At 44.9% G+C, this 20,418-nt stretch overlaps 1 protein-coding gene across 1 annotated transcript; it reads left to right on the top strand.

The window, feature by feature from the left end:
• The first annotated feature begins 5,014 nt into the window (after positions 1-5,014).
• Positions 5,015-9,874, top strand: LOC131885553 (uncharacterized). Its single transcript, XM_059233626.1, has 3 exons — positions 5,015-5,455; positions 6,443-6,858; positions 8,291-9,874. Exons 1-3 carry the CDS (start codon positions 5,375-5,377, stop codon positions 9,441-9,443), a joined length of 1,650 nt encoding a protein of 549 aa, XP_059089609.1. The 5' UTR covers positions 5,015-5,374; the 3' UTR covers positions 9,444-9,874.
• The last annotated feature ends 10,544 nt before the right edge of the window (positions 9,875-20,418 follow it).

The raw sequence follows: 20,418 nt of genomic DNA, 5'->3' as shown, positions 1-20,418 counted from the left end.
AACAATCCAATTAATGCACTTTCAGAAACGCTTGATTTGTCGTATCCAGTGGCAACCCAGCGATATGTCTGTTTGCTGAAAGAAGACATTGTGGGATCTAGTACAATTTTCCAAGTTCCAAGATTCAGGTCATAGTAAAACCTGCCAGCACGTGTTGAGCTTTAAAGATAGCGCGCGGGAAGAGGAAAGAACGCTCGGAGGTTATTATTGTAATGCTTTCCTCGAATTAAGACCCAATGGGTTCACAAGGTCTCTCCAAAGAGATTTATTGATCCGCCCATGTAACAATGAGTGGGATCTTGGTGGTCCTTTCTTAACAGCTTTTTTTATACCGAGAGGCAACATGATCACGTGGACGAGACAATGATGAACTCCCCAGTTCGTGATTGAAACTTTCGTCAGGCTCCTATGGACGAATTTGGGAAACTTCAAAGAGAAATGAGCTCAACAAAATATGGATGAACGAGAATTACTGTATCAATTGTTTGGGACATTTGCTGTTGTGTACCATCATGCTTCATTTTGCACAGGGAAACATCTAGGGAGAAGATTATTTTCCATTGCTACTTGGGAACTGAAGCAGAAGGGAGAGCTTAATTTGTTTGCATGAAGATAATCCGAATCCAGTCAAACTGGCATCAATCAATACTTTGATGAGCACAATGACCAAGCCTCTTCAATGCGTGGAGACCCACCCTTACGTGAAGATCATGCCGAGAAAAGAGGAAACAAAAGTCTGATCGTTTGCCAAATGTAACCCTCTTTCAAAAAGAATGTGAGGATTCCAACGAGCTCCTTAATCTCATTTTCACTTCAAATGTGACAATACCAATTCCATCACTCAAAGGGAGGCTCTCCATCTATTTGAAGGCTGCCAAGAGGACCCAACTAGTGACTGTGTACTGCGTGCGTAAGACCGGGAGGATAGAGGAACATGAGCTAGGAATAGATCGAGAAAATTGGAAGGAAAAAGGGCCACTTTTGGCCTCAATCTTTCTTTCCTTTGATCATGCTGAGGTGAGGGAAAGAGGGTTAGAGCAAAAAGAGACCAAGTTTAAGTTAGTGGGTTAATATTTTATCAAAAACGCGTTCAAATATTGATTGTTTCAAGTTTGCCAAGATGAAAGAAAGCCAAGCAGCGGCAGAGTCGAGGTTTTCTTGATCGACAGCTTGCTTCCACCGGACTACTGAACTACTATCGTTCTGGAATCCTCGGCCTCCAAGCACTCTATTCACGTACGTATGTGTGTGCCAAGGGCCCTAAGGAAAAGCAAAAAAGTTCGTTTGATGTTAGGAGTCCCACCACAGAGCAAAGCTCAGACGAATCAATTATTCACCAGTTTCCCAGGAATATCGTTTAACTCTTCCTAATCTTCTGAAAACGACTTTCTTTGCTTCAGCTACCCACTTCCAGTCTCAATCTGTTCCTCCTTGCGCCTCACTCCTTGATCCGATCCATTCCTTCAAGCTTCGATCACAGAGGCACCAGTGTTCGGCCCTTGGCCTGTTCGTTTCTTTATTTGTTTGTGCCGAAACTCATTCGCCTTCGTTCCGTTCGTTGAATTATTTGATCTCACCAGCACGTGGCTATCGTAATGGGATCTCAAAATCACGTGGAAACAGCTCAAATCAAGAACCGAGAAATCCTCTTCGATGTGCCGTAATGAGTGGTTTGCGGTCAAAAGTTCATTTGGAGCGGAATAATCGGTTCATAGCGTGTTTGATTGGGCTCATATTTCTCGCTCACAACAAGACTAATTACGGACAAAGCATATAATATAACTATGAACTGTACGGTACAGGATCCACGAAAGATTAATTTTGACAGTTCCAAGGACAACCTCCGGGCCAAATTGTACAGAGGCACTTTGTCGTATTGCTTGGCTTTGGCGACCACGTGGCCTTGAGCTGGAAGTATCAAAACCATGCAGGGGAGGAGACAACTTGGACTGAATTGCTCTCCCAAAGGGAATCTTGAAAAGGTTGACGATCTTGAGAACTCATACCTCGGCCAGGGAGGAAAGCTCACTGGGTTTGGCTCGGGCAACCGTTAGCCCTTGGGGCATTTCGTTCTGCCATTTCAAAACACACAGCCTTCATAAATTGTCTGAGAGTCAACAAAACAGACTTTTCGGAGCTACCCAGAAGGGATTTTCTGTCTCAATATTTTGTCTTGGGCCTTGGACGACGTTGATAGAAACTTTGAGCACTGCTGCACCGTGCTCTCTGACCCAGAGTGTTTAATTTCTTGGACCTGATAACATGCCAGCACCCCTTCACACCAGAGAGCGCTTCTCCAAACTACCGCCATCTCTTTGGAGGCGTTCTTTCCGTGTTTGATGATCCGATCCCTACGTTTTATCAACACATTGTTTGCCACAATTGGTGGATGGACAACATGGCTAGTAGTCAGTCATATGTTTGTCCTTTGAATGATTGTACTCTAGCATCTCAAATCTGGAAGAGACTTCTCTCCTGGCGCCTCTCAGTTTCTTTTGGTTCCAACAGGATTTGGAGCAAATTTCAGCCCAGTTCCATCCTCATCTCTATTTTCATGTGGTACATTTTGTGAAAGTAGAAACAACCTCGAAATTTGTGGCATTACTAGACTACGGATTTTGCAGGTTTTTTATCACCTTGAACATGGCACTAAGAGAAAGGGAGGGAGAGAGTAGCTTAGGGGGAATCACTTTTCCTGCAGTTTTGGATCGATACGTTTCTGCCCTTGTGCTTTGGCCTTGTCTGGGGAAGAAAGACGGGAGTTAGAAGGCCTTCGGTGCTTCCATGCACCCATGGGCAGGTGATATAAATACTGCATGGCTGGTACAGCAAATGGCCCTTGAAGTTTGGTATGTTTAGTGCGAAAAAGTTGAGTCTTTTGGCCCAACATATTTATGGGGTGTTCAAACTTGAGACAACTTCAAGTACTGGCAGTCTACGCACTTATCAAAAGTTTCAGCCTATGCACCATTTGGATGGAGCGATAAAAACGTCTGCTAGGATCTCGGAGCCCTCAATCTATTCCCAACCATGAGACAATTGAAGTATGATGTCTTGGTCTCATTTCATGTACGTACTGTTCTACGTATGTGCATCTGAGGTAATGTGTTTGCTTAAACGGTCTATCAGACCAAGCAGCGTTGATCCAATGGCTGAAAAAGAAGTCTATAGAAAGAGTATAGATGGCATTCCCTTCCCCCTTGGTGGGTTTGGGTTCGGGTGGTGGGTTGGTGGATTGCTTGGTTGGTTGGTTGGTTCATGCAATGACTCCATTTTGCGGTAGTTGACTGGGAGCAAATTACCCCTGTTCCCTAGTCTGCCCCTCCGTTCACGTTTTCATCTTCAACGATGACTTCATCATCTATCCATCCCCTCCCATCTACTCTACCCGATTTATATACTGCTGCATGTACGTATGTACTCCATCTGACTCTTGAGTTCTCTCCGGTTCTCTCCTTTTCATTGGAAGCTTTTGCCAATGCATCTGCCTGCCACCCTCAAATAAATTGGCTTTAAAACTAAACTGCAAGGATTCCAATGAGATGCATTTCAAGCAGTAATCAAGTCATAATCGTATTCGTCTTGAATTGGCCGCCACTGGGATTCAAGCCCAATTATGCCATACCCATCATTACAAACAATAAAGATAAACCAGAAGACGTCAACGAACCGATTTAGTAGAAAGCCTAAAAATGTGTCTCATGTCAGCTGGAGTTTTCATCTTCCCCGTGAAAACTTCCGTTTTCCACTAAAATGTAGGAGCAAACAAAAATGTACATGTGTTAGTACTAGGCATTTTTTTTCCCTTTCTGATCCCAACCTGAAAAGTGAAGTGAAATTTCCAATTAGATTGCCTTTACGCTTATCTCGGTAGGTGTGATGTGATAGTAAAAGTTTATCTACATGACTTCAAGTATACCTTGTTTACTTGTTCCATATTAAACGTGTGAAAGTGCCACTATGAATTCCTTTAATATGGTGGTGGGCTGAGCGAAATTATTACCGACGGGTATTCACTAATCTGTGTAACATGATCAAGCCAGAAGGTGAACAGAAGCACATTCGCCCCCATCCTCATGTACATACGTTGGTATGTTCGCATTCCGTTCAACCGATGAACCAGAAGTAATCCGTCAACAACCCGTTTTCGGCGGTGAAATAGTGAGCTAGTTCTTGTTGTTGTTATCGTTGTTGTTGGTGATGATGATTATTGGACCACTAAAACAGTCCGAACTATTTCTAGCGGGCCCTTTGTTTCTCTCTCGCTCGAGTAACACAAGAACATTGGGAAAATATTTTCTCATTTTTCTCTCGTCGAGGACAGAGCAGACCATCCATGCGCCGACAAATCAACATGAATCCCGCAGCTCCAGCTCGAAATTCCATTCCCCGCTTGACTGGCTGGCTTATTTGCTCGCCAGGACTTCACTTCATCGTTTAAGGTTGTCATTGTTGTGCTCGTGGTGGCATGATGCTCTCGCGGCCATAAGTCTAATTCTCGATTCCCAAGAGTTGTCCATGATTTTTCTTGGACTCGCCCGCGCCTACCAGCTTGTTGTATATTTTACTACATACATCCCTCTCAAAAACGGTGGTGCACTGCTCGTAGCAAGCATAATGTGGTTGATGATGATCATGATGATGGTGTTGACGATGGGCACGGAATGCTGTTATGTGATAGTGTGTTGCACCACCACCACCACCTCGACTTCTTCCTCGTCCACCTCATCTTCAAGTTAGCCCAACCAACCGAGAGGGCGCTCGTTCATCTGCTCGATCCTCATCCCATCGAGATCCCGGGAGTGGTGTATGCGCGAAAGGTAGTAGACAAATGTCTCCATCCACCCAAATACTGCCAGATCTGAGGCTCCGACTGGGCACAACTGAACTGGAGGAGATCCAGACGTGGACTTGGCTACTCCTAGTACTAACTTATACTGTTGAGCGAACGAAGGGGGACGAACGAACGAACTAACGAAACGAACGGAGAGGTGAGAGGCAAGAAGAAGAGCGGACGAAGTAAGGAACGAAGGACCGAAGGAACGAAAGAACGAAAGAAAGAAGGAAGGGAAGAGGGCGCAAATGGCGGGTGCCCTCGACCAAACAACATTTTCGGATTTTACGAGTGAGTGTTCTCGCTCCAGTAGCCATCGGCACCTCTCCAAGTGAACGACAACGACCATAGAAAAACAGAAAGAGAAAGAACGAAGGAAGAGCACCAAAATATAGCTCATTGGTATTCCAAAGAGTCAACCAACCAACCAACCAACCAACCAACCAACCAACCAACCAACCAAGCGGCAGTTCATGTTTTGTTTTTGAGTGAGCAATGGCTAGATTAAAGAAATGACACCATCCAAGAATCATCGACAACATGTCCCAGTTGTTCTCAGTGTCGCCCAGAGTGTTCCTGCCTCGACCTTCATTCTTTAAATTGGAGCATTCGTTAGCCAAGGTAAGACATCGCGCTTGTGGCCCACGCTTGAGAAAAAACGCAACCATCCAAAAGAGGGTTTAACAGGTCGTAAAAGAAAGCAACATCTCAAAACCGGAGCCAAAGCCGACTGACTGACCCACCATGTTTTAGGGGATCCTATCATGTTCAAATGCTGTGTTCTTTTTCCGGGCCCGGAGATCAAAATGTTCTTGTTGCATTTTCTGAGTGAGCTCGCAGCGAGCCTTCGGGATTCTTCACTAATTGAGTCGTTAAGGGGTTCTACGCAGACATGAGAAAAGTGAAGTGGGCTCGCTCGCCCACCATTGAACTCCAGTTTTGCCTTGGCGCATGAATGATGTAAAGACATGCAGTTACCAACCAGATTGTCATCGATTAATTGACCGATCAATCGTAGTGTCCACAATACGTTCAAATGCCAGCGATGATTTGAATAAAAGTCAGAATGATAGCGGGTAATTAGATCGAGGTAATGAACTTGTACTGTCAAGAAGGTCTTGGGTCCTTCAGCGTTGGAGAGAAACTCTAATGAGTGGGTAGCCAGGTAGGTTGGATTAGTGTCCGTTACAAATCGTGATTCACTTTTGCCAAACTCAAAAATAATGATTATAAATCGGTTGAGCGATTAGTTGCTCCCTTTCCTCATCCACGTCTTCTTGACTGTTGTGCATGCACGTGGAAAAGACGAGAGATCCTCCCATTGGGTCCAAAGTCATGACCCGGTTATTATATTAATGATCTTGGCGACAAGAAGGCCATCATTTGAGGATCGTGTTGTAATCATTTTGACTTGTCCAAGCCAGAAAGTCAGGGGGGCTAGGAGCAATGAAACTGAAATCTATGTCAAACTGAAGCTCTTGGACACTCGCTGATTGATGCTGCCCAATTGAAATGACGACTAGGCGAACTCATCCAATGCATTTCGGGTTCATAACTTCATACTGGCCTTTCTTTGATAACCATGCGACTTGTTTTGATTACTTTCAGCGCTTGGTCTCTTCGCCAATCGGAATGTCGGGCCAGTACGACCTGAGCTATAATAATGATAACAACAACAACAACAACAACAACAACAACAACCATTTCCATCCCAGCTTGAGCGATTACCATATTGGAGAAGAGGACTCAGGCCTGTTGAGTTCCAGTAGTAGGTGGGACTGCGATGGGTGTGCGCCTCCGACTTTCAACTTGCCTCCACCGCCAAGACCACCCTGGTTGGAGGACTTTGAGAACTGCAACGAATCTCCCAGCCAAAGCGAGCTGATTGCTCAGCTGGAAACCTGTGACAACACTATCATATTAAATTCCCCATTCGAAGATACGTTCCACAGTGTGCTTGTCATCCTTGTGTGTGCTTTCGTGGCTGTGATTGTTCTCCTGCTTCTGGCCATTGCCGTGTTCAAGTAAGTTTTCATTGGGGTTCTGGAAAACCAGGCAGAGCAAAATGACAAATTAAAGCTAGCCTCCAGAGAGCAAATCCTGGAAATCTGTGAGAGGTGTTGTTCAAGTTGGAGGTGTGAGAATAAGAGAAGGAGGAGAAGGAGGAGAAGGAGGATTATGATGAAGAAGAAGAAAAAATGAGAGTTATCTTTTTCATTAGCAAACTGACTACTAAGAAAAAATGTTGCATTTGGCCTGAAGGCGTGATTCGGACTGTCGGAAGTGTTTCAGCAGCCTCATATACCATTGGAAAAGAAGGCATGATAGGCACCACGATCAAACTTACTTGGTTAAACGGTATCCAAAAGGCTCTTAAAACCTGAGTTCGGCTCCTTGAACCTACTTGCACCACATCAATGGGTGTTTTCTGGCGCACTTAGTACGTGTGTACTCATATGCACACACGTACCGATTGGTCGACCAACATGGTGAACGTTTTTCTTTTTTCAATTATTCCCTTGTCTTGATGGATGACAACAGCAATATGGCTTGGTCGAGTTTGATCAATACCTATGTACGACGTACTACCTATAACGTACACAAACGCTTCATTATTGCAAAATAAGGAGAGAGCTAGAGGGAGAGGCAGCGAATAATGGCCGCAGAGTAATTCCATCCAACTCACTACAATACTCGATGGTCAGTTCGGAACAAATCAGCAGGGATCGAGCATTTCAAAATGAGTCTCGGGTTGGAAAACAACTTCATTCCATAATGAAAGAGAAATTTTTGCTCAACTGGAAGTCTTCATCCCATTCCCCAAGTACAGGAGTAGGACGAGAACGAGTCCGGTTTTCCTCCAATCGGATTCGTAGCCCTGGGATTCTGGCCCGTTGTTGGCTGGTCACTCTGGCCGCTCACTGGGGTGCCGTGTCTTCATTTACTTTTCCCGGGGTCTCACTCGATGAGCTTATTTTCATAGCTCCGAAAAGTAATCTTGAACACGTACAAGTGCCATGATTCATTTCCTTTAAGTTTGGAGGAGCTCATTAAATAATGGCCTCTGTGTACCTGGTTCAAAGCGGAGAGGATGCTTGAGCGGAGATTTAGCACCGACGACACACCAAGAGCGCAACAGTTACTGCACGGATAGAGCCAAGTTCTGTCTAGAGTTAAAGGGGTTAGTCGAAGGCCATGGGCAGTATTATTATCTCTGTGCTTGTCAAGTCTGTCGAGCCAAGATTGTTCTTTACCCCCGAGAGTGGAAGCAAGCGACCTTTAAGAACAAAGCCAAGCGAGAACATGGACGATTAGCCTAAATCCGTTGCTCTCAAACTTTCGCACGAACAATACCGAACGAGCGAACGAACGAACAATGTTGTCGCCAATGACTTCATAATCTGTTCTAGCTTTTAGTTCTTTAATCTAAGTCCACTTTTTTCTGGTGTGTTGCAGAAAGCGGAAAGAGAGCCAACAGTTGTTGGGCACCAGCCACTTCAGTCATCCCTGTCAAAGCCATGATCCCCGTGGCATCATCGATTCATCGGGGCCACCCTCGTCCACGTTCTCGCGACTCGGAGATTCCTCGGGCACCACCTCGCTCGGACCTCATAAAGTTCTATTCCAACCCAGCGAGCAGCTGTTGCCCTCGTCGTCCACTCATTCGATCACGTCGCAAATCAAGCGAATATCAAGTACATCTGCGTCGATGAATCACCAACCTCATCCTCATCCCCCACCTCCATATCATAACCACCCGTTTCACCACCCGGTCACGGCAAGCCACTCCGAGCGAGTCCCCGGTCAGCACGCTTCGAATCAGTGTCAGACTTTGCCCAATCACTACATTCCCGGACCGAGCAGCGATGGAAAGAGCCCCGCCATCGAGCGACTGGGGCGGGCCCAACCCAGTAATACAATGCAATTGTCAGACCAACCTCCGGCCCCACCTCATTTGTACCACAGCTACCCACATATCATTATCGGTGGTCAACCGTTTTACCTGATTCCTTCTGATCCTAACAGTGCTTGCAGTGCCGATTGTGATACGGATTCTTATGCATATCCTCAGAATGTGCCTATCTACGAAGAGATTGACCCTTATGCCACCAGTTGTGGTAGTACGATCTACCCACCGCCTTCAGATCTGGTGGAGGCTGGATCCAGCATTGGGACTCCAACTCTAGGGCATGGGAAGCCAATGCAGCGATTACCTAACCGGTTTAGTGGCCGAGTGATGGTCAATCCCCTCCTTCGGGGTGTACAAGATCACTCCGAAATGACCACGTCACTTAACCACGCCTGGGATCATCGGAATGCCTCTCCGGTCTCGACGTGTTCCACGGCCAAAAAGTCCCCGGTCGCTTCAACCAGTGGAGGCTCGACAAGTTCCTCGATGTACTACTACAGCGACACCATGAAACCTGGCCCAGAGTGTCGGGCTCCCCAATCGACTCCAGCACAGAGCAAGTTGTCTCGATTGTCGTCCGATTCGAGTGACTCGGGTCTTGGCAATCATCGTCCAATCAAACCGCCAACGAGCGACGAGCCCGTGAACACTCAAATCATTTTGGACTCCGAATCTCGGAACAACGCCTCATCGGTCTAGGCTTGATTAATAATCTCTCTTCGATTTGATTTCAAGATGGAGATCAGAGCCCGACTTCGACGGCCCGTGCAAGATTCATTCATGACAATCAAAATGGCTATCACTTACCTACCACTCGCTCACTCACTCACTCATTCACTCACTCTCGAGCAACTATTTGCAAGATCCTAGAGCTTCTCAAGTACTGGTTATTCACGGCTAACGATCCCCACCAGTTTTTTACCATGCTTCTTAGTGTGAGTGTATGGGTGTATGTGACTCCCTGTCCCTCTTCCAAACCAAATATGACTGTGATTATGGTTGCTCTCTTAAGCGGTGAACCAACCCTCCTCCTCCTCCTCCTTCGCCTTCTTCGTCTCTCATGATGATGTTCTTAGCGTTTTCCTTTTGATGCCCGAAGAACAATAAAATCTTCTAGTCACTCTTCCCTGAAAGAATTCGTATTCAATCGCGTACGTTCCTGACATCATCAATGATAGAAAATTCCAAGAAGCCCCTCTATCATCGTACATGTACTATGTACAGTATGATCTTGCGTGTGGCTTTTAAGTAATGTACACAGGACAACCATGCAGCATACACATAGGTAAGTCACTGAATCAACGAACCACTTGGAATTGTTGGCTTTTTAGCGGGCCTTTGACACCTCTGACATTTTAATTGCACCAACAGTCAAACCGTCAACACACAATGTCTTGAAAGAATTGAGCGGGATCATCCTTGGTCGATCTCGTCGTTGAACCAGGAGTGAGCGTTTCATTCCCAAACGTGATATCACGACTGGCACCTAATGCTTTAATGGCTTAAAAGTCCGGGAATTACAATCAAACACGACCACATTCACGTCCTCGTGTCTTAAGTGACCTAAGATCTTGCTTGGAAGAATCATCGGTGGTTGGAGGCATTTGTTTTAATTCGTTGATCTAATGGGCACAAAGTAAGTCCTATGGCCTAGCATTCAGTAAAGTCAATTGATTCTAGTATGATGACCTATTGATTCATTGGGCTTGGCTTGTTGAAGCTCAGGAAAATCAAAGGCTGTAGCGTTGCTCTCATCTACCCTACGATAATCGATTCCACCTTAGGGAATGAGAACGATTTCGTGATCCAGAATTTCCAATGACACATGGGTTCACCCTGAAAATGCATTCGAGACCTGAATACTTGAATTTGGTTGGCTGTTTTTCCTCAACTCAGACCGAATGAATCATTCATGTCTCAGAGTTGAGTTAATTCATAGTTTGCTAGTTGTCCCTGGTACCAGATAATCGTGATGAAGCATTTAATTCTCCTCCTCCTCCTCCTTCTACTGCTTGAACATAGCCTTGAAGAGAAAAATCTTTGTCCGGTCTCCGCGTGTAGCAATCGCCAGATCCATGAGTAAGCACAGTACGGTACATTTGAATTCATTTTGTCGTGCGTTTACCGGCAGAGCTAGCCAAATCTGTGGCGGAGGCAAACACCTAGGAAATAGACACATTTAAATGTCATTATTGTGATAGCCGCGCAAGTTCTGATTGGTCTTGGTTTCTACCGGGCTTTTTCGTACGAATCCTAAAACATTATTCCTATTTAAGGACAAAAACTTTGGCAATCAATTCCATGGTAGAATAAGCTGTCCAAAACTGATTTGCAACATTTGTTAACAGAGTCTCTATCTCGCGACTGATGTCAATCATTCATCTCACTATGGATTCGTATTTAGCAGTACGCGTATGTACATAAGTAAAGGGGATCTTCGCATCGTACAGGTGACAAACACATCTTTTTCACGTGGTGGTACTAACAAAACTGATTGCCAGTTAACTCAAATAGCAAGAATTTTGGGATGATATCCATTTGAAAAACAAAACGAACATCTTTTGGAATAGTGGCATTTTTATAATAACACGAATCAATATATAAATCCATTTAAAACATAGAAACAAAACATTTTCTAAAACACAATTAGTAGATGTTGGTAATGCGGCAAAACATGTCCTTTTTCGACCTATTTTAGTGCAATCCTTAATGACAAAGCATCTGCGAACTACGTAAATGTTTGTGAAAATTCATGCCAATATGTAACTAAGAGTACCAACAATATTGATCGATTACTTTTGGAAAGCGATACTTTCTGAAAGATGTCAAGTGATCTAATATACCAATATAATCTACTTGAAAGATTGTTGTTTTCCAAAAGCTCGTCCATTTGCTTTGTACCAAAGAAAAAGTTCAACTAGATGTCTTGGCATTTGGACAAACTTAATCGGAGTTTATATCCCCCTTTTTATAATATCAATACGTATATCCAAGGCGTTGCCAAGGCAACTCTTTTTGTTATTGAGTGAAAACCTGTTGAAGGGAGCCATACACCCAATGTGATGTCTTGACTTGGAATCTCGCCTCAGTTTGCATCCATCAATTGTTTAGCAGCTTCTCGTTGTTCCACGTAGAAAGTGCGGGTCGCAGTTAGATGAGGATTGAGTATGGGCGATGGTTTCCGCGCCCTACCATCTCTTTTTGTCAATTCCGCTCTGAGAGCAGCCATGTCGGCTGATCACAGACTAGAGCTCAAGCCAGTTGAATGGATGCGGCGAAGTCTATTTCCAAAATGTTGCATATACTCATACCCTAGTAGTCATCCGCTGCATCCCTTCTAACAGGGGAAGGTTTGTAACTGACGAAGATAGTAGCTACCGGTAGGTTGGTAGCTAGAAAGAATCGATCAGGTTACAAAGCTCCACTTTGAAGCTCCGATCCCTAGGATAGCATCACCGTTAGTCGAGTTGAGAAATGAGCCGTGAGTTCGTCTTTGACAGGGGCCTAGGGGTCAAACGCTTTGAGGATTGGCGACAACACCAACAATGAGTGGACGTTCAAATTGCCGATCTCGGTTGGCTTTCTTCAAGCACTTCTTTTCTCGGTCACAACAATGGACATACGACATGCACGAGAATATTGATGCCAAAGTGAGCTCGTTTGACAAAGAAACTCCCCGAGAATTATCATAATAGATTTCTTGGAGAATACCTTAACTTCCGCGCTAACAAGTCTCAAGGGGGAGTGAGGGTGGGAAAATGGATGATCGAGTGGGAACTGGAACTCGTTCAACGCTGATTCCTGAGGGAAAAGTTGTGTCAAAACATGTCCTAATCAATGCACCTGATTCTTGTCATGGCCTCAGAACTCTTCCCCAGTACTTGTTCTGCATTGCACAAAGTTTCCCAATCGCCGGAGAAGAAATGAAACTACTCAACGCCAGATCTGGAAGGTTGAAAACCCAGTAAGCACTCTAATTGCACCGGAGAGGCCTAACAAGCATGTGTTTTGTCGTCCTCACACTGTCCGTTGATTAATAGGGTCAGTTATGAGCAGACTCAAGCCACGTTCTTCCTCGTCTCTACAAAAAAAGTTGAAGAGGCACTCTCGTGTGGATGAAAAACATGGTCCGGGAATTCAACCACAAACGAGCGGCTCGTCTACATAAACACACTCACCCCGACCACTTTCAAAAACATGACTGGGATGTGTGGTGTGCAGTGCACTATGCAATGGCCTCTCTCTCATCTTGGCTCTAATCTCGCCCAGGGAACGAGAACTTGGGGTCCTCCTGTGGTTTTCATCGCCGTCTGATTCATGAGACTATGTAAGATGTCAAGCAGGGTAGGCATCTCAAGAATGCAACCCACTTCTCGCTCTCTTATTTATGAAAGGCACATCTTACCCGTAACTACGGCAAACAACATGGCCCTTTAATTCCGCATGACGGCCATTGTTTGTACGCGTACGTACGTGAGGCATCAGTAACATTCTCTTAATTATAATCCAACACCTAGTTGCTCATGACAAGACATAAAGGAAAATGAGTGTGCCCAACATGGTTGGCGTCTTCGTTGTTGAATGGTTCTTCTTGGGTTCTCGTGCCTAGTCAAGCCGAAACTCCCAATCAGATCAACGTATTTCATCACTTCAATCTGGAGGACATCTTTGTTTGGATCTAAAGAATCCCGGCAGGCTAGAAGGCTTCTGCGCTACATACGAACTGGATATGGGGCCAGGTAGGCCATGAGCATGGTGATCATGGAAAATTTCGATCTAACAGGGCCATCCATGGTTTGGTGGCTTCTCCTGACAAAGCCCATCAAGCTTTGTCTCCAAGGAATGTCTTCAAATAAATGGCTTCAATGGAGGGATCGAAGATTCTTTTTTTCCATGATTGCATTGGAATCTCTTGTGGTATTCGGACAATCCATTCCACAGCTTGAAAAGTGAAGAAGACTGGACCGCCGCAGGAATAACAGTTTCTGTACGAGGAGGAGAATTATTTCTCATTTCATATGGCATACACAATGATCATTATCGAACCAGGTGGTTCCACGGAAATGTTGCAGGAAAGACAGGAAAGGACTCTTCAGAAGCCACCTCCCATCAATAAATCAACAGTCAGCCATGGCTTTGGGCTCAATCGGGATTTTCCCACTGCAAGCACGAAGAAAGAAAAAAAAATCATTCATGAGCTTGAAGAGCGAGACATTTTGACATGTTAATTTCCAAGGAGGTAGTCGAATTAGCATGAAAAATTTTGTTCTTCCTCTCCGATTAGTCACCTATAACATGGCAATCACGATTGGGATTCTAGTGGGGTACTCTTTGTACATCCAAGTTCCGAGCCTGCTCGATCCAAATCAGCCTGTCAATTATTTTCTCATTTTATAAGACGACCTCGGGCAAAGCCAAGGTGACGAGCTCTAGTCCCCAGTACACCTCTAGCGCCATGCACGCCAGTCGACAAGTTGTCTTAATATACGGCTAAACTCGGCTACAAGGCAAATTGAAAATTCTAGTAGAAGACATCCGTGATTTGAGGGCTAACAGTGACATGATATTATCCCAACCACAAGAAGCATCGTAGTTAATGGATTGATTACTGCAGAGATATTGCGTGCATGGAAGACCCTGCCATGTTCTTTGTGATATACGAGTAAATTGTGAAACTAATCGCCCGTTGTTACTCCTCTACCAAGACTTCAGAGTTCATTAATTTTTTCATAAACTTCAATGCCATATTAATCCAAGAGCACTTCGTCGTTCGTTGTGTCAGAGAAAGAGTGGCGAACTTTGAACATGCAACCATTCCAGCGGAATTAAGGCCACCTTCAGAAAACCATGAGTGACCAACATTAACAGCAATACCAACACCAACGCCGTGGTCAAACCATCCTCCTTGACCATGGCCATTTGCCAGCCCGGCCCCAAGTGTCTAAGCTCCAAGCTATCAAACCATCTGCATGTAGTTCACGCGAGAAGGAGAGCAGACTGTTTTAAAGGAAGACATCAACATGATCCCCGAAGAACTCCCAGAAAATCTAGACTACACACTGTTTACCAATTACTAGTGCTACAGTTCATACAGAGAAAGACAGAATGAGCTGGTAAGCAGGTTGCCGGTACTGCAGTTACTCTTACCACCCCGGGCCAACAGTGGCCTCCATCCATCCACCGAGTTACCTAACCAACCGCTGGTTGGAGCATCCGATATACTTGGGTGGTCTGTCAAGTCTGATCTTGGTCTGTGGGCAGACGGGCTCATTCTCTCCAGTCTCAACGAATTCATGACAACGACTTTGTCGGGCGAGATGGAGGTGGTGGAAGAAATGATGATGATGGAGGGCCAGAAGTTCACTTGTTCCGGGGGTGGTGATGGTGATGGTAGAAGCAGTAGTAGGAATGGTGGTGGGATGAAACAAACCGGCGATTTGAACAACCCGAATCATGTTTTCGTGAGAGCAAACAAATAACTGAAGAGTTATCATTGGTCCAAGAACGCGCTCGCCCATCTTTACTGGCATGATCTTTGGAGTTCCTGCCAATCCCGTTTGGCAGACGTCAGATGATGATTCCATGAAAGCCCGAGCGACAAAGATCATTTGAATTTGATCGAGTTCGTTCAATTGGAATTGGTTCCGAATGACCCAGCAAATTCAGCAGAAAGTGCAGACATTGCTCGTTTCCATTTTATCTGATGGAGGATTGAGATGTCCAAAAGTGGCTTGTTGAATCGAAGGCGAGCCTTTGATGGGATCTCGCCCAGGCTCGTTAGCCCCTCCCAGAGTCCACAACAGCCCCAGCTCCACCGTAATGTCATCGTTTTCCAATCATCATTGAGCAGACCACCCACACGTGGTGACTGACTGCACAGATGGGTTTGAGACGACAACCTCATAATCCGACCCAAGACCTTTCAGTCGGAAGCTTGGATGTCGGAGGGGTCTGAATGTTGTCTTTGAATGTTGTCTTGAATCTGAGAGGGCTCGAGGGCGGGCTGCCTACCCAATAAAACATCCCATGTTCACATGTATTACCACAATGGAATTGAGCGCTGCTTGACAAAACGGGAGAAGTGCCTTCTGGTTAGCTGACGGAAATGTTTTCATGCGAGGTGTGAGAATGATCTGAAGCCGCAATCATTTCCTCCGTCGTCTCTCTTTATGGGCCCTACCGAGAAAATGTGCCTGATCAAATTGAATGAGAAGCGAAATTCCCAAGAACATTGATTGCTCAACTTTGTTCATGTGATGTGGAAGACGAGGTATTTGTTTTACAAGCCATTTGATTGATACTCCAACACATGAGCATTGATCACACCAAAGATGGCATGGGTTACAAAAATGCCACCCGTATACCATTTACGCCTGTAGGCACGTATGTACTATAACCACACGTAGCGTAGGTAACAACCAAAGTAATGTCTTTGCCGATCCGACAATGTGATTCCCGAGTTGGCTTCTGATTGAAGTCTCTTGGACCAGAATATATCCGAGTCATCTCACAAACTCTAAAGGAAAGAAAGGAAAGAAGGCAACAAAAGCAAAAGCTAGTGTAGAATATGGTTTGGGACTCATAAAACGGGGCAGGCTACTTACATTATTGGAAAAAACTGAGCCATGGCCATGAAACGGACATAAAACGGTTCATTTCTTTCCCCGAAAGGTCTTTGGCGTTCCCATTGCGCTCCCAGTGAGTTGGTTTTATCTTTCCCCTTCTTTATCTTCTTATCATCATTCTAAATCCAAAGGGTAAATCCATTCCTCCTCTTCTTCTTCTTCCTCTTCTTGTTCTTCATTTTCATCTTCTTGCGAGTGAGTGAGTGACTCGTGCTCACATTAAGTGAACCTAACTTCCGATTTGTGAAACAACCGCGGTACCTTTTGGCCTTTGAAACTTTTTCTGTGGCGACGATGAATCCTTACGCCCGAAAATACTCATTATATTCCACTCATGAGAGTGTTTGGAAAGCCACCAAATATGATATGATTGCTACTTCAGCAATCCATCAAATCTGTCACTTATAAAAGCACTAGCTCTCGAACTCTGCAAAGTCCACAACACGGCACGTGCGCAGAAATGGACGCACGATAGAAGCCACCTTTTCGAAGCCACCTTTACCACCCGCATATCAAGTGGCAACTTTCCACATTAGCGTCATCTTTTAGGACCTTCCAATAGGGTTTGGCCACAAGTGTCGAATAACAACTAAGGAATCATTGACGAGTTGATCATTATTAAAATTCGTAGATGGGCGCGCCAGACATCTCCAGTCTCCAGGTCATTTGGATGAAAATATGTACGTGTACTTTCATGGTCCTTTTGTACCTTGATTGAGACAACTAGCGTCATAGCTAGCTAGTGCTGTTGAGATGCCTGCCTTCAACCGAACCTGTGACCTTGAGGATACGTGTGTGGTCATTTGCATACACGCTCATTCACATGGCTTACATATACGGCATTCCTAGCGGATTTACGCTACTAAGGCTCCGGGCTGAAGGCACAAGGCTGAGGGCTGAGGGCTCGAATCATCTTTGACCACTTGTTCCCTCTTCACCTTCTTCGCCTGTCGTTCGTTTCCTCCTTGAACTTATGACCAACCATCAATTTTGTGAGACGGGGTGAATTTGAAACCAGGGCATCATCATGAATGAGATAGATGCATTTCTACTCACAAGCTCCACAAGCTCATATTCACGTAGATGCATCCCGAAGACGACGAGATGATGTCTCAACTGGGACGGCGTATGATTCCGGACCATTACGTATGTGCGGTATATATTAGGTGTAGATTTTTTTCTGGGCCGTTATTGAATGGCCTAGTAGATGGTGACCAGACACGCCACCAAATGCTCATGTGAGACTTGGCCAAAACATAAAGAATGACCCCCTATCTCTGCTGATTTGAAGCACTTCCGTGATTAGCAATCATGGAGTAGGATTTCATATTGTCCAACTGGACCAATAATGGACCAATCCAAAGGAGTCCTCTTCTCTTTTTTTCTCATTGAAATCCGACACTTTCCTCTATTTAAGTTGTCAATATTGTCAAAGGAGTGTCGGAAATCCATGTAAAATGGTTTGATCCTCCCACAATGGTATAAGCGAGTCCCAACATGGAATTGGGTCTGTCTGGCAATTGGAAAACCAACAATGTTACTTGTACCATCACCAATCCACCAATTGTTAGGGAGCCAGGCTAAATGATGAGTTGTCAATCAAAAAAATGGCAGGCTCGAAAATCGATCAGTTTGTATTAAATGAAAAAGTGTTACGTCGTTCTCGTTCTCAAGTCTCGACCATTGGTGGAGTCGAGAAGTGGGAATGTGGAGCAATAATGACGTATTGAAAAACAGAAATACCTCCGGGCATATTAAGCTATGCCAATTTCGAACCACCTACAACAATTCACAGTAGTATATCAGTACAGAGGTGCAAGATTTTTTCAACGACCAAATGTGAAAGCCTACTATTATACGTCCATTAGAAAGGTTGTGGGGGAAAATGAAAAAATGTGCAGGTTTAGGCGATATTATACGACCCAATCGTTGATTGTTGTGGCAATCGTTATCTAAAAAGCCAGCAAGCCTCTCTTGTTAGTTTTGCCGTGATGCGCTCTTTTATTGTGCGTATGAAAAACATCTCGAGGTTAGAGCCAAATTGCAACGCGCCATTTATACTTTCAAATTATGCAATTCATCGGCAAACATCGCATTTTATCCTTTAACAAGTTAAAAAGATTGGTATATTGGCACATTTAGTTGCGCTTAAACTTATCCAATGCTACTGTGATACTATAAGCAAAAAATTGGCTGTGCTAATTGAGATCCTGAGCAAAAACTTTGATCACATATAATGATAATGATTAAAAACGATATCAGAACTTTTTACTCGATTGATCCTAGTAAGAGTTCGAACAGGTATCAAATGACAATCAGCCTGTAATGGTATGATCAAGGGCCAGGTAATGAATGGTAGGGCGATGGTGGGGTGTCGGCTCATCAAACAAATCTGTTTGACAAAAAAGACAAAACCCAAGCTTGAATAACGCGTAAGCCTACTTTTATAAGACGGATGGTTGTGGTGGGTGAATGAAAAGTACTTGGTTGGTCGGCGGTTCGATAGTACAGTAGAAGGTTTGAGCAGGTGTCAGGAATTGTCCGCTCCATTGAGAGTTCATAAATTTCATTGAAACTGAAGGCGGCTCGGAAAGTATGAAAAGAGCCCATGAAAGCCGTCGTCATCGTCATCATCTTCATAGCCGTCATACAAAATGGTCAACTCTAATGTCGGAAAAGCCGGACAACACACAGTACGAGAGAATGAATGCCAACCCAACTCAATTCAATTCATCCGGATAATCTGTGCTCAATTGTTTGAGATAATGTAGTGGTCATGGCTGGAGAACAGATGTGGGTGGGTGTGTGCGTGTCCATGAAAAGTTGGGGGTTAAAAATACTTTCCAACGCCCAATCACTCCATGCACGGTCATGCACCAACTCCAACTTATCAATGTCAGCACGATTGGGAGGGAAACTATGCCTTTGAAAATCAAATTGCCCCTGAACAGAACGAAGTTAACTTGGCTCCGATGACGCCAAAGTATCAATCTACTTCAAAATACAGCCTCATTTTTCTGGTCGAGTGATCAAAAATTGCACCCCACAAATCAGCCAACCCTCACCCTATCAGAAGCAACCACTACGAAGACTGTGGGGTTGTATCCCCGATATGTGCGTATATGGTACCAATCATTGTACCCCTGGCCAAAATATCATGTACGAACAGGGTACTCGTGCAAACAGAATTACTAATAAGATGTGTAGCTTGCGTGCGGGTGCTCAATGGGGTCGATCTCAAAACCAGTGATGCGGCATCGCCAGCCAACTCCGATACCCGGACAGGACTTGTGGACGAGACGAAATGCGACGAAAAGCGACGAGCGGGCGAGTAGTCTCCGATTGTGTGCACATTAAAAAGAGTTGTGTTGAGCTCAATGAACATCTGCCGTGTTTCTCTCTCTCATTCAAGCTCCGCTATCTTCATCAATTGGCATGACATGACCGAATTATGCTCGTCTGTTGCTTCCCTTATGATGGATTTGCTCCTTAACAGCAGACCCCGGTCCTTGAATATTGGGCCGGGCGAACAGCCACGACGTCCGTTTAAATGAAGTTCAAATAACGTAGTTTAAACACTCGAATCCTCCCTTGTCTTGACTAAACTTGGAACCATGGTGGATCTTTGCTCTTTATTGAACAATTGCGTGGCACGAGAGACAGTGCAGATTGATCAGCAAGCTTGGCATGACACAAATTAACCCAAGTAGACATGGATCGTCCCGAGAAAAGCACTCACGGCACCAATTGAGAGATCGGGACATCGAGCCTCCAGGAACGAGCAGCAGCTGATTCATAAGGATCGAATCGAATAGAACCAAAGTCCCCTTCAAAGCAACAGCGGGAGACAGAGAAACACGAACCGGTCACAATCGGTGGAGCTCCTACGGCATAATAACCTTGTTGGCAACCAACCAGGGACAGCGGACCAGACGCTGTCCAAATCTATGGAGACCCGTCATGAGGGAGACGTCCGACAGGCAGTGGGACACAAATAATCAGATTATACGAAGAAGAAGAGCCCAAAGCTCAAGTTTCCAAAACGCGGA

Source organism: Tigriopus californicus, chromosome 8 (genome assembly GCF_007210705.1).
Source record: "Tigriopus californicus strain San Diego chromosome 8, Tcal_SD_v2.1, whole genome shotgun sequence".
Lineage (NCBI taxonomy): Eukaryota > Metazoa > Arthropoda > Copepoda > Harpacticoida > Harpacticidae > Tigriopus > Tigriopus californicus.
Note: the sequence above shows the minus strand (reverse complement) of the source record. Positions and strands in the feature narration are given on the sequence as shown.